The sequence below is a fragment of the Danio rerio genome, chromosome 2 (genome assembly GCF_052040795.2).
Source record: "Danio rerio strain M-AB ecotype USA chromosome 2, GRCz13ab, whole genome shotgun sequence".
Taxonomy (NCBI): Eukaryota; Metazoa; Chordata; class Actinopteri; order Cypriniformes; family Danionidae; genus Danio; species Danio rerio.
In genome coordinates this window covers 52,152,611-52,168,394 of record NC_141022.1, presented here as the reverse complement: position 1 = coordinate 52,168,394, position 15,784 = coordinate 52,152,611, and the positions used below count along the sequence as shown (strand labels likewise).

Below are 15,784 nucleotides of genomic sequence, written 5' to 3'. Positions count from 1 at the left end.
GAGAATTCCCGGTGGGCTGGTCCTTTTTTCGGCCGTGAGGGCCGGTGTCCCTATAGCTCCACAATCTGTTGCTCTCAGCAGTCACACTTTTTAAATTAATTTATTTATTTACTTGACCACAATCTTCTTATTCATTATTTTACCGCAGCTTTGCTCTTTTTATCTGTTTTCTTGCAGCCTCGTGGGTCAGATGAGTCGCCTCTCAATGAACAGCTGTAGTGGTCCAGTGGTTAGCATGTTGGTTAACGACGCCAACGACTTGGGTCTGATCCTTGTCTAAGTAAAATTATTTATTTATTTTTTTGTTAAGACCTAAAATACTGTTAGGGTTGTTGAACATTTGAAGTTCTAAAGCAGCTGTTTTCTCAAGAAAAGACGTGATAGTGTAATTAGAAACTGATTTGGAAATGACCTTATTTTAATATAGTCAGTCGTGAACTGAGGTGGGCAAGTCTGAGGCTTGAAACTCCAGGGCTGAAAAGGAATCCCACTCCGGCCCTGCCTGCCATAGATTTTAAACGGATGTAAAATAGCGATAAAAAATCTGTAAAGTGCAAAACCCAATTTGCTGTCTTTATCTATTTAATATTGATACTATAAATGTTTGGTTTTGCATGTGATGTGTACATTGCTGAAAAAGCTTTTTAATAGTTTTATAAAGTCTTTTTATAGAGTTTTATAGAGATTCAAAACAGTTCACACTTCCTGTGTATCAAACAGCTCTAATGCTAGAAATGTGGAATAATCTAGCCCATTCCATGCGTGTTCAATAAGAAAAGGTCTGGAGAGTGTTTTTTCTTCAATGCCAAAAATATTAGTAATTTATTAGATACAAATGAATAATTCGATGACAGAGCTCTGGGTTATGTTACCCCAATGCAATACAAGAATTACATTCAGGAGGTTCGCAACTAACATACATTTCCTGACTCCAGCAAATATACACAACTGATCTTAACAGGTGGAGTTTTGGTTTAACGTCACTTATCAGTCATTCTGCAGTCCCTTGTAACCCCTAGACATTACTTCTTCTTTCTGCAACCATTCTCTGCATACCAGAACTGAACACTTACGTGCATGTTTAATATATTTCACAACTTCTACAAGCATCATGACAACTTGTGACATGTCTAGACTATAGTTCTGGAACAAAGGCCCCCACCCTCAATTTATTCTTATTCTCGTTTTCCACTTGTCAGCAGTTCTTCTAAAAAGTACGCAGCACAGTAAAAAAAGAGGAAGTTTGTCTGGTCAAGATGTTTTATAATACAATAGAAAAGATTGATTAATCTGTTGTTAGTCTAAAACATTTTTCTAATAAATGAAAACACAAAAGTAATAAAAATAAATTCCTTTTCTCTAACAAAAACCAAACTACGATTCTTTCATTATATGAAAAAATATATTTATACAGCCTTTACTAACTAATTGGCAAAATAATGGTTAGAGTTTTGACACCCAGATATATCTATGAACATTAGATTATTTTTTGTTTGTTTTGTTAGAAAGATATAGTGTGCGGAGGAGGGTCTTGAAGGGTCATAAATATTTATGGTTGTTCTCACATTTTGACAAACAATGGCTGATTCTTAATCCCAGGAAGGCTGAGAATGGACTCATGCTCTTGTGGAGACCTGTCTTGCCAAGTTACCTCGAAAGAACGAACTTGGGAGACCACGAGAACAGAGAATGCGTCCTGTGAGAAATGAGATGCTGTGTTCTTCCCTGGTTCTTCCTGATGGTCACATGACCTTCACTCGTTTTAATTAAAATTTTAAACATTACAGCATTCATACAATTATTGTTTTTCCCATTTTCACAATATACTATGCATAATGACCTTACAAATATATGCTGCGCAATACAAATAAAAGACATTTTAATAGGAATTTCAGCAAATGAACACCCTTAATGTGTTTTTGCCTTTTATAAAATGTTCATGTTCATTTTTATCTTCATCGTTTCATTTAAGAAAACTCCTGCAGTCAAAATGGTAACAATGCCAAGATTTTTATATCTTTTGCAAAACCTTCCAATTCTTTTGCCCAAAAAGTTTTTTAAAACTCTCGATTTGATTGTGTTACCATTTGTGTGGGGCTTTAAGGCGCACCGTATCTTTAAACTACACGTATGTAAACCTCGGTCGCAGGGCAGATTATGCCTGCCAAACTTCCAGTATTATTATTGGGCTGCGAACTGCAGAGCCTTATCTTACTGGAAAAAATCTCACCCTGCAGGGTCTGCAGGTGACGTTCCATCTTGGCTCACCATCAAACAGAGTGTTACAAACTACTCTCTTTCCTCTCTACTTTTTGCGGCGCCTCTACCATCGATAAAAGTAGTCAATACAAATTTTATACTTAGCAGCTCTCTCAAAATATGGTGTCAGATCCGGAAAGTGTTTATGTTGCCATCTACCACATTGTCCACCCCTATTGCTCATAACCACGCCTTTAAGCCATCACTCAATGACTCCACATTTTCGATTTGGTCCAGTAAAGGAATAGTCACTGTAAAAGACTTGTACATGGATGGAAAATTTGCTACATTCCCTCAGCTGTAACAAATTTGATCTTTTACCATCACATTTTTTTAAATATCTACAGCTGAGAAACTGTGTTCGTACATCCATCTCCCACTTTGAACTATTAGCAGATGAACATGATGTATATAAATTAATAATCAGTTTGACATATCTACCTTGTATTTGAAAGACTCCTGGGAGAAAGATTTAGGCATTCAAACTACCAATGAGGACTGGGAAAAGTCTATCAAGGTCATAAATACATGTTCTATTAACTCCAGACATCAACTAATCCAATATAAAGTAGTACATCGGCTTCATTATTCCAGGGTTAAGCTTAATAAATTCTACCCCTCCATCTCCTCTAAATGTAACAAATGTGAATCTGCGGAAGGCTCTTTAGGACATCTTTTTTGGTCATGCCCAAGACTTTTTGAGTTTTGGAGCGAAATTTTCAACTTTTACTCTGAGGCTTATTCTTGTGACCTAGCCCCTGATCCAGCAATCGCTGTTTTTGGTTGGTCTGACTCACTTCGTGGGTTCAGTCAACAATTTAAAAAAGCTGTTCAATATGGAATGGTGTTAGCTAAAAAAAATTATTCTTTATTTATGGAAAACGCCATCAAAACCACTTTAAGTCCTGGCTTTCAGAATTTTCCACCACTTTACATTTAGAGAGATTAAGACACAATCTTTCTGACAACATTGCCGGCTTCGAAGCCACCTGGAAACCCTTTTTTAATTATTTGTCAAATGCCCAGAACAACAGTTTAATGGTATAACCCTGTTATCGTCTGCAAGATCACCATATTGCCTGCGCCCACTGGCCTAGATATATAGGTGTAACATTGTTGACCCATGTATAATAGTAGAGGAACTGATGTAATAATGTTTTTAAAACCTTCTTTTTTCTGTCTTATGTCCCTTTTATTTTTATTTTATTGTTTTATTTTTTGATTGTTTTTTCTGTTTTGTCTTTATAATTGCTGTTGCTTTCTGTATCGCTCTGTTGCTTTAAGAAAATAAAAATATAATATTAAAAAAAAAAAAGAACACTCCTCCTGAGACAAATAAGATAAATCTCTGAACTTTATTAATAAATCTACAGTATATAAAATACTGCACTTTCCACCTCATTATTCAGCCACAATGACTTCTGGGACTTTGAGCGAGTTTTGCGCTCAAGCCTGCATCGATGCATCCTCGATATTAAGAACACATTCATGAACTTTCACGCGCCCTCATATCTTGCGATCTTGAATTTTTGAACAGAACTTTGGCAGTTGATGATTTCTATATGCCCTCTTTTATTTAGACATTGTCTGTTATAATGTGAATGTCTTGTAAGATTTGATATGCTTTTTATTGTTAAATGTTCAACAATAAAAAAAAAATAAAACTACAGGTGGGTGTAGCCCATTCATTGCCATTGCCATCTTGTCATCATGGCGACCAGTCATCTGGGACATCCCAAAATGGGCAAAGATTTTGGCCGTGGGTTGAGCTGGGATATCTGATTGCATTTCACTTACATTTTTTATTTGGATAAAATGCTTAACACATCCAGGGTGTTATCAAGGCACACGTTATCCAAGGTGGAGTCTTTGTTTATTGCAAAAAATCACTCAAACATAATTTGCCTCTTCACTGAGTGCTTTTCTGGATTGTTAAAACAGTATCTGGACACAAAAACAACAAACAAAAAACAACAAACAAAATACATACTTAGTAGACATATTTACTTACTTATATATATATATATATATATATATATATATATATATATATATATATATATATATATATTATTAGGGATGCTCATTTCGGTTAATTTTGCTAACCGACAACCGCGGCTCGTTAATCGGATATTAACGATTAACTGGTCAAATTAATATGAAATTATTACACTTTTTTTTTTTTTTTTAAACTTGTGTTTATTTTGTGTCTGACACATTAAATATTGCAATTTAAAATACTGATTTATTTTAATATGCGAACATGTTAAGAACAGAACATAACAGAACATCTTCATGCACCTGCCATCTTTCCAACAGCATAGAAAACCAGAATAAACTAAAGAAAATGAATACAATAAATAGACCTGTCCTAATTTTTCATTAAAATTATTAATTAAGATTACAAAACGAAAACATTGACTAAATCCTTTTTAAGAACTGGCATAGGCTTTTTTTATTTAATCATGTTTTTTTCCTTCCGTCAAATAAAAATAGCAGACTTCTTCAAATCGCTCGCTCCACGGAAAATATGCATTTATTTAATGCCCCGCTGTTATTATTGTAGTCACAACTTTTTAAAGTTTTTAATAGAAATCATTATTTTAAAGATTATGTCTTGATATAAGGTTTCCTCTCTCACTCTCTCTCTCTATACACACACACACACACACACACACACATATATATATATATATATATATATATATATATATATATATATATATATATATATATATATTTATATATATATATATATATATATATATATATATATATATATATATATATATATATATATATATATATATATATATATATATGTATATGTCAGAATTATTAGCCCCCTTTGAATTTTAGTTTTTATATTTCCCAAATGATGTTTAACAGAGATAGGAAATTTTCACAGTATGTCTGAATCTTTTTTTCTTCTGAAAAGTTTTATTTGTTTTATTTTGGCTAGAATAAAAGCAGTTTTTAATTTTTTAATAGCCATTTTAAGTTCAAAATTTTTAGCACCTTTAAGCTATATTGTTTTTCAATACTACTGAGTCTACAGAAAAAAACATTGTTATACAATAACTTGCCTAATTACCCTAACCTGTGTAATTAACCTAGTTAAGCCTTTAAATGTCACTAAGCTGTATAGAAGTCTTAAAAAATATCTATTCAAATGGTATTTACTGTCATCATGGCAAAGATAAAATAAATCAATTATTAGAAATGAGTTATTAAAACTATTAGGTTTAGAAATATGTTGAAAATCTTCTTTTCGTTAAACAAATTGGGGGAAAAATAAATGGGGGCTAAAAATTCAAGGGGGTTAATAATTTTGACATCATCTGTATCTATATTTATTGATTCTATCTCTGTGTATTTGTATATAAGTATTTCAGTTCAGTGTTTACTCACTGTAACTAATTTATTTTCTGTTTACTCGCCTGTAGTTTTTTAGTCAGAGCGCATGCAGTATGTATGAAGTTTTAGTTTAACAGTGCAGAGTTCGTGAACCTTCTTAATATCAGTTTTCCAGCTCACTGGGTTGCTGTAGTTACATGTGATAAATGTGCTATTGCAGTTCAGTCTTAGGGTGTGGTCATCAGCTGATGTCTCTTCCTCCTCAGGACAGTTGCTACTGTTATAGATGGAGCTCATAGTAATGTCTTGTCCACTACATGTAAAGCTGCACAGTTTCGAACTGGACCCGTTTGATTTTACAGTCAGGACTGGAGCTTCCACTTCATCTGAAACACACATTTAAATATTAAAAGCCACAGATTCAGTGATTTGTTGAAAATACCAAGTCAAAACATTAACAGGGCTTCAGGCTACAACTAAATGTTTCCATTTTGCAAAACTTTGTTTTGACAGTGCAACAAAAAGTTGATAGAGGTTGCGTTGGTGGCACACTACATTGTGATCATTGCAGTAACAATTTATTCCCCACTGCAGGACAGAATGATAGTGATGATGTTGTATTTATCTGGAAAACATCTGTTGTTCTGATTTTATGCTTTAAGGTTTGACGTTTTAAGCTTTGCATGTGAATTTCACAGTACAGGAGTTAGTGCTGGACCAGTTTAAGCATCTTTAGCATCTTAAACAGATTTGTGTGAGAACAATTATTAAGATGGAGCCTACATTCTTTTATTAGTGAAGAGAATCAGTGACAAACTGCTTCATTGAACCAGAAATGATTGCTTTAAGTTTAGAATATCTATTTTTCCAGATATCACTTTGACTTTTGTTACAATAAGAAATGTATTTACAATTAAATTTATACCCCCCCCCCAGGCCCCTCCAAACAAACAAAAACAAACTGTATTACAATAACTCTTGCATACTACAGATGGAGACAATATAATTTTTCCAATGTCTATGTTACTCGCTTTTAAAATTGGTTTTACAACAAAAAGCACCAAGTATCAAGTTGATTCGTCCTAAGGCACAAACATATGCAATATTATTTATTCTCCAAAAATACCATTGTACCATTTGAAAGCTAAGAATCTCTTTTTTCTGCTGATATGCATCACTTACACATTTGTTTTACTGTAAGGAACTTATTAACACTTAATTTACAAACCCACCTATAATGCCCCTCAAAAAAGGGCATTTCAAGCTTAACATTACATATTATAATGCTTACATATTACATTATTTTGTCCAGTGTCTGCTGACATCTTCTACTACATCAAACAGTAGTGTCTGCATTTTTAGAGCACACAGAGCCACACACTTTCAAAAAAAAAAAAAGGGGGCTCTAGAACCAAAGCAAAAAAGCGCCTAGTTTTTAGGTGGTTTAAAAATATGCAGGAAAAAATATACAATAACACTTTTCACTTTTACCAGTTAGATATGTAACTTTAAAGGAAAATTGATTTTAAAATGTGTACCACTGTATGGAAGTATGGAAAGACTTTAGAAATTATACAAAAAATGGAATTAAACCTTCCTTCAGAATAGAATTACTCTTGTAGAATGTGGGTCAATTTATTTTTCCTCTGTTTGAGCTCGTGTGATGAGCTTGGTTTACCACACATTAGGACACTGACTTTGACCTGAGAAACACTCATTGAACCCAATCAAAAGTGGAATAAATAAATAACAGCAGAAATAATCATTTTAAAAGTACATTAGCTAAATAATTTGATGTTTCATGTATTGCAACATTTCAACCATTATTAACCAAACAATTCTAAATGTTTGCTAGGTTTTTTCTAACCTATGTTTGTTTATGTTTATTTTCAACATTTATTTGCTCCCTCTGAGCCAAAAATTGAGAACCAAATTTCCTCCCACAGCTATGCTAATGACACTCAGATCTACTTAGCCTTACTGCCTACTTACTATAGCCCTATTGACACCCTCTGCTAGTGCATTGAAGAAATTAACAATTGAATGTGCCAAAACTTTCCTTAGTTAAACAAAGAGAAAAATTCATTGCATTTGGGAACTGATTGGGTATTGTTTGAGTATTTTTTTCGGTACTGGTGCTAAATCGATACTTTTATTTATATATATATATATATATATATATATATATATATATATATATATATATATATCATTATAACTGAACAATTTAAATATATATATTTATAATAAGTTTAAAGTAAACATCAAATTCATAATTTATTTATTTGAATTGCATTAATATATTTCTTTTGATCATTTGTTTATTAGCATAAATGCAAGATTTACATTATGCTATTAACATTACATTAGCTTCATACTAACCTGTGGAAAGGCTGTCATCAAAATTAGGGAACACCTTTTTTCTGGGTTTGGGGCTTGTGGCCTACTTTTACATGGACATCAGTGATCTAATGCTTTTTGAATGTTACATTCATGATTCCAAATTACATGTTATAGCACAGATCCATTAACGTCATTGCGTCACCAGCCTATAAATGTTTCCTCCACAGTTTGTGTCTGTGGTCCTTTAAGATATTAAAACATCACTGTTTACGTGGTAGACTCTTGATCAGAGTATTGTCTTAACCATATTAAAATCCGATTATTGGTGTCCATGTAAACATACTCAGATAATGTGTCAGAGAATGGCGCAAGCTGTCAAAGACAATCTCACCTTTAAGGTGAATCCATGAGTCCTCACATGTTATAAGTTTGAAGTGTTTTTCTCTTACTTGAACTTTTGTAATATCTGCTGCATGTTGGTGTGTCAGAATCCTTGCTTGTAAAATACTGCCTTACTGTAGAATGCTTAGTTTAAGCTAATTAGATGAACGCGATCATTCATGTTGATGAAGTGAGTCGCTCGCCACATGCGCTGTACTGCGCGCTTTGCCTTCTTTAAGCTACAATAAAAACGCCTGACATCGCCAACATCCGTTTCACTCAAAACTGTTTAGAATTAAACATTTAGAGATAGTGACACAACGCTTACTCACGCGTGTCTTTAATGCACCCCTTTATGCTTCTTAAACGCGTCACACAGCGGATGCGCCGCTCAGAGCCGCGGCACAGCGCGCACATGACAGATGATAGCATCACACACCAGACGTGCACATTCGCATGTTAATTAAAATTAAACTATTCAGATGGCGCCCTGTGGCATGGCAGAAATATGAACAGTCATGACGGCCGGACAGCCGCTGACTTGCGAATTCTAAACTGCATGGCGCTGCGCGTCGTTGAGCAGCACTTCTGGTGCGTGACCTGCTTTCAGCACCGAAATTAGGCACCAAAATTCATATGCTGATTTGATCGGGTGCATACGAGTTTCGGTACCCAACCCTATTGGGAACAGAGATGAGGTTTTCAAGGTGAATGCTTACCTTGACTCTAAGGGTCAAACAACAAAAAATAAGGTCAAGAATCTTGGTGTGACTCTGGAGTCAGGTCTGAGTTTCAACAGTCATGTCAAAGCAGTTAGTAAATCAGCATACTACCATCTTAAAATGCATTGCAAGAATTAAATGCTTTGTTTCCAGTGAAGACTTAGAGAAACTTAGTTCATGCTTTTATCAGCAGCAGGGTGGATTACTGTAATAGACTTCTCATTGGCTTTGCCAAAAAGACAGTCAGACAGTTGCAGCTCATCCAGAATACTGCAGCCAGGATTCTGACCAGAAGCAGAAAATCAGAGCATATCACACCTGTCCTCAGGTCTTTACACTGGCTGCCAGTTACATTCAGAATAGATTTTAACATATTACTACCTGTCTATAAACCACTAAATGGCCTAGGACCCCAATACAGTACAGATATGCTCACTGAATACAAACCTAACAGAGCACTCAGATCTTTAGGATCATATAAACTAGAAATTCCAAGAGTTCAGTCAAAGCAGGGTGAATCAGCTTTCAGCTACTGCATCCCCTGCTGTTGGAATCAGCTTCCAGAAATGATCAGATGTGCTCCAACATTAGGCACATTCAAATCAAAACTGAAAACACATCTGTTTAGCTGTGCCTTTACTGAATGAGCACTGTGCTTCATCCGACAGATCGCACTTTTATGTCTTTCTTTTCTTTTTCATTCTTTTATAACCTGTTTTAACACTTTCATCTGTTTTAATCATTTCTATTATTTGTATTTACTTTTTATTTTTATTTATTTATTTTCTTTCATTCTTTATTTCTAGTTATGTAAAGCATGTTGAATTGCCACTGTGTATGAAATATGTTATACAAATAAACTTGCATTGCCTTTAAAATAAATTAATAATTGATTCTTTTTAGACAAACAGTTTAATGATTTGGGTCACGTGATTTATATTTCCTGCTTCCAAAGTGTCGATGTGTCCTAAATTTGTGCATTGTAGGATTTTTTTTTTTTTTTGGGCACAAACGTTTTGGTGCACTGGAAGAACTTAAGCACTCAAAATGGTTGATGTCCTGAACAGTGCACTGAGGGTGCTAGTTCCTAGTTGTGTTTGAATTTAGAAATTTTTTCTTATTTGCATTTCCTAGTGTGTCGGGCATAATAGGGTTGTCAATATTTGTGTCTTTGGTGCACTGCTATGCACACTCGGACAATTTGGTATTGGTTCAGTAATAACCATAACTGACTTTTAACTTACTGACGTCATTTATCTCATTTATCTCATATGTGCTATATTGCAGTAGCTTACTATGGTGAGGGTGGAGATTGCAAGTAATTAAAACACTCTACACTATTTAAAAATGCAGAAACGCTGCACAATTCACCGCATGTGTGTTTTCTTGACAGTCTTTCACTGACACTGAAGTTACAGCAGAAGCCCCTGTGATTGAGAAAATGAAAGTAAACTCAATTTCTCTTGCATGGTGTGGTGGCCTCTCCTCTCGGCTGTTATAGAGATACTTTTGGATACTGACACGAGCATGTCTGCAGAGTTTTCTCCACATTGTCTATTATGGATCAGCTGTGATTGCCGCTGCTGTTTATTAGTGTCACTCATCAGTGAACAGTAGCTGAGAATTAGAGCCAATCGCAGCCCATTTTGTTGAGCACGTAACCAATCATAGGGCTGTAAGAAAGAACTCGCTTGACAGGGCTTATAAATCGAGTGGGATATTTATATTTGTTTGTTTGCTATTAATGCTGATGTTGTTTTGTGCATGCACTTGAGTTTTTAAAGCTACAGTCCTGACTGTTTGTATTAAAGGACAAAATAGTTTAACAAATAATACATAAATATAAATGTTTATACATTTTAATACAAGAATTCTTGCTGTAGAGTAAAATATAAAATTATGTATGGAAGGCATCTTCAATGCACTGTTATGCACCGATCTATCGAATCGAACTGAATCGATGGCATGATATTCGTAACCAAACCGTGAGACAATGGTCCACACTGAAACTGTTCAGTAGCAGATAAACTGTTGTAAACGTAAACATTTTAGGCATTCCATTAATGATCTAATCTGAAAACCAAACAATGTTAAACTCACCAAGAACAGATATTCTGTATGTGACAATATCGTTGTTTGTTTTTCCACTTATTCTTGCTGTGTAGAGTCCAATGTCCTTCTTCTGCATGTTCTCCAGTATCAGAGAGAAGGTGGTCTCATTCATCTTTGCTCTGTTGTTGTAGGCAGGGTAAAAATTAACAATGTTAAATTTACTGTAATATTTAACTATACTTTCTAATTTGTTATATATCCACGTCAACTCCTCAATTTCTGGTAGTTTTGTCTGTATATCCAGTTCAACAGAATCTCCAGTCAGCACAAACACTGAGATCTCGGCACTGAACCCTAAGAAGAGAGAATATATATTTTAATGCATCTGGTGAATTAAAAAAAAACAAAAAACAAACAAACTAAAAAAACCATTATAAAAATGTTTCTGAAAGTGGCGTATAAGGAACTGTTTGGCATTTGAAAATGCAGCATACATGGTTTTAAGAGAGAGAATAACTTATTATAAATAGACTAATTCTGTTTGCATTTTTATCATAAGCAAATAATAAGCTTACTTGGTTAAATTTTCTTTTTATAAGATCATTCGGTAATAAATAAAGAGACAATTGTTTGTGTATTAATAATATTCAAAAATAATGTTTTAGCTTCTATAGTGGCATTGTTTGTGCCAGAATTTGTTTTCATGTTTTATTTACATTCAAAGCTTCTATTAACATTTTAGAATTAAGTTTGAATGTCTTTTGTCATATTTTAACAATTCATTACCATAAAAAAATGACCATCCCAGAAGATTTTTTACTAAAGTGGAAATGCATGTTCAAAGGCATAGGATAAATTAGCTGACGCTGAAATCCAGTCAGTTTTTCAGGTGTGCGAACATGTTATGGCCTATCAATGTAGAAATACTCAGAACCAATTGTTTTGTAATTTTAATAAAATAACAATGCTAGAATGAAATACACACAGTAAAGGTCAGTACTATATTTATATGAATTTTATTTTAACAAGTTATTACATAAAAATTTTTTTTGTATGGATTGTATTTTTTTCATTTATAGATGATGAGATGTTTTATACTCTATCAAATTTTGTGGCACTTTCACTTGAAAAATGTACTGTATGTGGGGTTTAACAGAACTATTTTTACACTCTGTCACTGTTGAGCCTATTCTCCCAACTACCCCCATTGTAGTTCCCATTTGATAAAATCTCGAAACAGAGTTTCAGGAAGCACAGCTCACTGACCCCACGACTGTTGAATCCCCCCAAAAAAGTGTAACATTTCCCACCATTCTAAGAAACCTTATTCTTTAACTATCCCACAAAATCCCCAGTTCAAGTCATCCAATCACTAATGCTTCTATAGACGTATAGACCATGATCCCAAATAGCCACGTTTATCCAGACCTACCTAATTCTAATGGCAAAATCACCATACTCGTGGTAGATCACTTATCCAAAGCATGCTGTCTTATGGGATAGCAATGTTGGTAAATCTTTAAATTGATGCACCTCACTCCAGAATGAAAAATAAGTTAACCATTAATTAACCAGTCTCCTAACATTACACATGAGGGAGATAAAACAAAAAACAAAAAACAGCACCAGACCCAACTTAGAGGTGAAGCAGTAGCAGCTGAAAGCATATTGTACATTTATCCTGCTTCTCTTATGTTGTGTACTGGACCAACTTGAAGTGCCTGAATGCAAATCTGGCAGTGTCAGAGGGTTGCCTCGGCGGTGGACTACTGATATAGAGAAACAATATCAACTACACTACAACTACTTGCATTATTAAGGTTAAAATTAATTTTGATGACAATTAACTATGGGAATTTGTGGAAATTTACATTCTTTAAGGTGTGACATATTGACCATGTTTACATGGACATCGTTAATCGAATTATTTGCTTTAATCTGAAAAAGACAATATTATGATAAAGGTGTTTATATGAGTTTCATTTAGAAAATTTCATTCATGCCCCCCATGACAAGCTAGATATTGGATGTGAGTATGAACTGCTGGAAGAGCGTAGTTTTAATTGAATTTGATACTGCGGGCTGTATGGGAGAAAACCTCAGCATTTCATGATGTAGATGTCTGTAGTCCTTCACTGACTCGGTATGTGCAGAGGATAGAGTCAAACAAACGTGTGTGTGTATAGAATATCCTGTCGCAAAATACGGCGAAAATCCTACATGATGGTAATAATTTAATTAAGGTGTTTAGATGTCTGTACTGCACTTCAATAATGTTGCTAAAACAGGCGTACTCTACATAATTCCATTACTGTTTATTTTGATAATGACTTTAGTTGGATTCAGGTCATCAAAAATCGCTGTTTACATTTTAGATCCTTAATCAGAGTATTAAAATCAGAATATTGGTGTCTATGTAAACGTACGGCAATGTTTGTTTCTTTTTAGGATACTTTTTTTGCAATACTATTTATGAATACTAGCTATGAATACCATTTCACCAGATGACTTATATATATATATATATATATATATATATATATATATATATATATATCTCAATTTGGAAAATTTGTATTTTGGTTATTTTGTAAGTATCTGCATAAATAAATGTGACTGTTGCGAATGCACACATTGCGATATCAATGCTAAAACGATATATTGTGCAGCCCTAAAATACAAAATGAAGTACAGGTGTATGGAGCACAACAGTATTTAAACTAGTTTAATAGTATAAAACTACAGATTTCTTAAAATTGTGTAAAAATGAGAACTGCAGTAAAGTAAAAGTTTAAGATTATGAACATAATCACAAGTTTTACTTAATAACATTTTCACAAGCAATCATCAAACCTAAAACCCATTTGTATCAAATACATTTATGTTTGTGTGGACAAAATACCAGTAAATTAGCTTTGAGACCGTGTATATAAACCCAATCTAGCATAACCATTTTAATGATCAATAAACAGTTATTGTGTGATCATTAGTTTTACCTGTTTTGAAGATCAGAAGAAAAAGCACAAAATGATTTATCCCCATTGCTGCTGATGACAAACAGAGTTCAAAATAACTGCTGTTGTTTTGACTTCCTGTTGTAAAAACAGAAGCCACAAAGACCCACAATCTCGCTTTGAGAATTTTCATAAACCATTAAAACTACCATTGTTTATTCATAACCTATACAGAAGGTAAAAATAGTTACAATAAAAATGCAACATACAAATAATAAGCACTCAGCCTTTTTATATATTTTTTTTTATTGGGATGCATCCCCAGGTGTTTTACGTTAAATTAATGACATAGCATCAATTGCACCAGATTGATTTTACGGCACCAGACAAAATTTTCTGACATCGTTATGGCACTTACATTTAAAATAAATACTGGCCTATAATACAGGCCGGGTGATCTCCGAGTGGTGGTATCCAAAATTAAACCAAGAAAAGACTTGTTATGTAGCTTAAACATAAAGCCCACCGATCTTATTAGGTGAAAAAAGAAATAGAACAATGCAACAGTCTAACAACCATATAATTTGTGTTGTCAATATGCTCATGATTATATAGGCTTATTGGTATGTGAGCTGTTGCATGCAACGTTTGAATGATTGTAACCGTTGCCAAAATAATAGGGGTCGCGAGTCAATAGCATTGTTATTTTGGGGGTAATGAGCTGAAATGTTTGGGAACTCCTGGTTTAGAGTGTGGTTATCTAACATTATTAAAAATAAAAGATAATACTTTTAAATACAACAGAGGTAAGGTGACAAAGTGGCGCTGTAGGTAGTGCTGTCGCCTCACAGCTAGAAGGCAGCTGGTTCGAGCCTCGGCTGGGTCAGTTGGCGTTTCTGTATGGAGGTTGCCGGTTCTCCCTGCGTTTGCGTGGGTTTCCTCCAGGTGCTCTGGTTTCCCCCACAGTCCAAAGACATGCGGTACAGGTGAATTGGGTAGGCTAAATTGTCCGTAGTGTATGAGTGTAAATGAGTGTGTGTATGTTTCCCAGGGATGGGTTGCGGCTGTAAGGCCATCCACTGTGTGAAATGTGCTGGATAAGTTGGCGGTTCATTCTGCTGTGGTGAACCTGGTTTAATAAAGGGACTATGCTGAAAAGAAAGGAAATTAATGACTGAACAACAGGGGTATTGCGAAAAAAAAAAAAATTAAAAATAAAAATAAAAATAAAATTTTTTCCACTATAATATGTAAAAAATATCTTAATATATTCATTCGGGTCAATTATTTTGTTGGTTTCAGTTTTGTCTTTGGTACTGACTAAGACTGTCCAAACAACATGTGACACGACAAAATTCCTTCAACAATACCCACACGAGCACTGCAATGCAAGTTCAAAACTTCACGCATTAAGTCATTTCTGTGCATTTTACATTTAAGCTGAGTTGTTCCTTTATCCCTGTGCCGTTCAAATCAAACCAAATCACTTTTATTGTCACATCCTCAGCAGCACATGTGCTATGATGATTGAAAAGCTTAGGTGCTGGCTTCAGACAGTATAAAATACAGACAGTGCAAATACAACGACAATGTAAAATTGACAGCGATGTGTACAGTGAATAGGTGTCCACATAATTGTTGGCAGTATTGTTTCAAGTATGGATTGGTTAAAGTGCAGTGCATGCTACATATTGATTATGTGCAGTGAGGGTATGG

General features: G+C 34.3%; 2 protein-coding genes across 20 annotated transcripts in view; one reads left to right on the top strand and one right to left on the bottom strand.

The window, feature by feature from the left end:
- Positions 1 to 15,784, top strand: part of si:dkeyp-94g1.1 — a 204,767-nt gene that overhangs the window by 88,570 nt on the left and 100,413 nt on the right. The window lies entirely within an intron of this gene.
- LOC137487487 (SLAM family member 9-like) lies at positions 5,216 to 14,299 on the bottom strand. Its single transcript, XM_087241596.1, has 3 exons — positions 14,111 to 14,299; positions 11,163 to 11,468; positions 5,216 to 6,002 (listed from the first exon to the last, which is right to left on the bottom strand). The coding sequence occupies exons 1-3, from the start codon at positions 14,259 to 14,261 to the stop codon at positions 5,710 to 5,712; spliced, it is 750 nt and encodes a 249-aa protein (XP_087097722.1). The 5' UTR covers positions 14,262 to 14,299; the 3' UTR covers positions 5,216 to 5,709.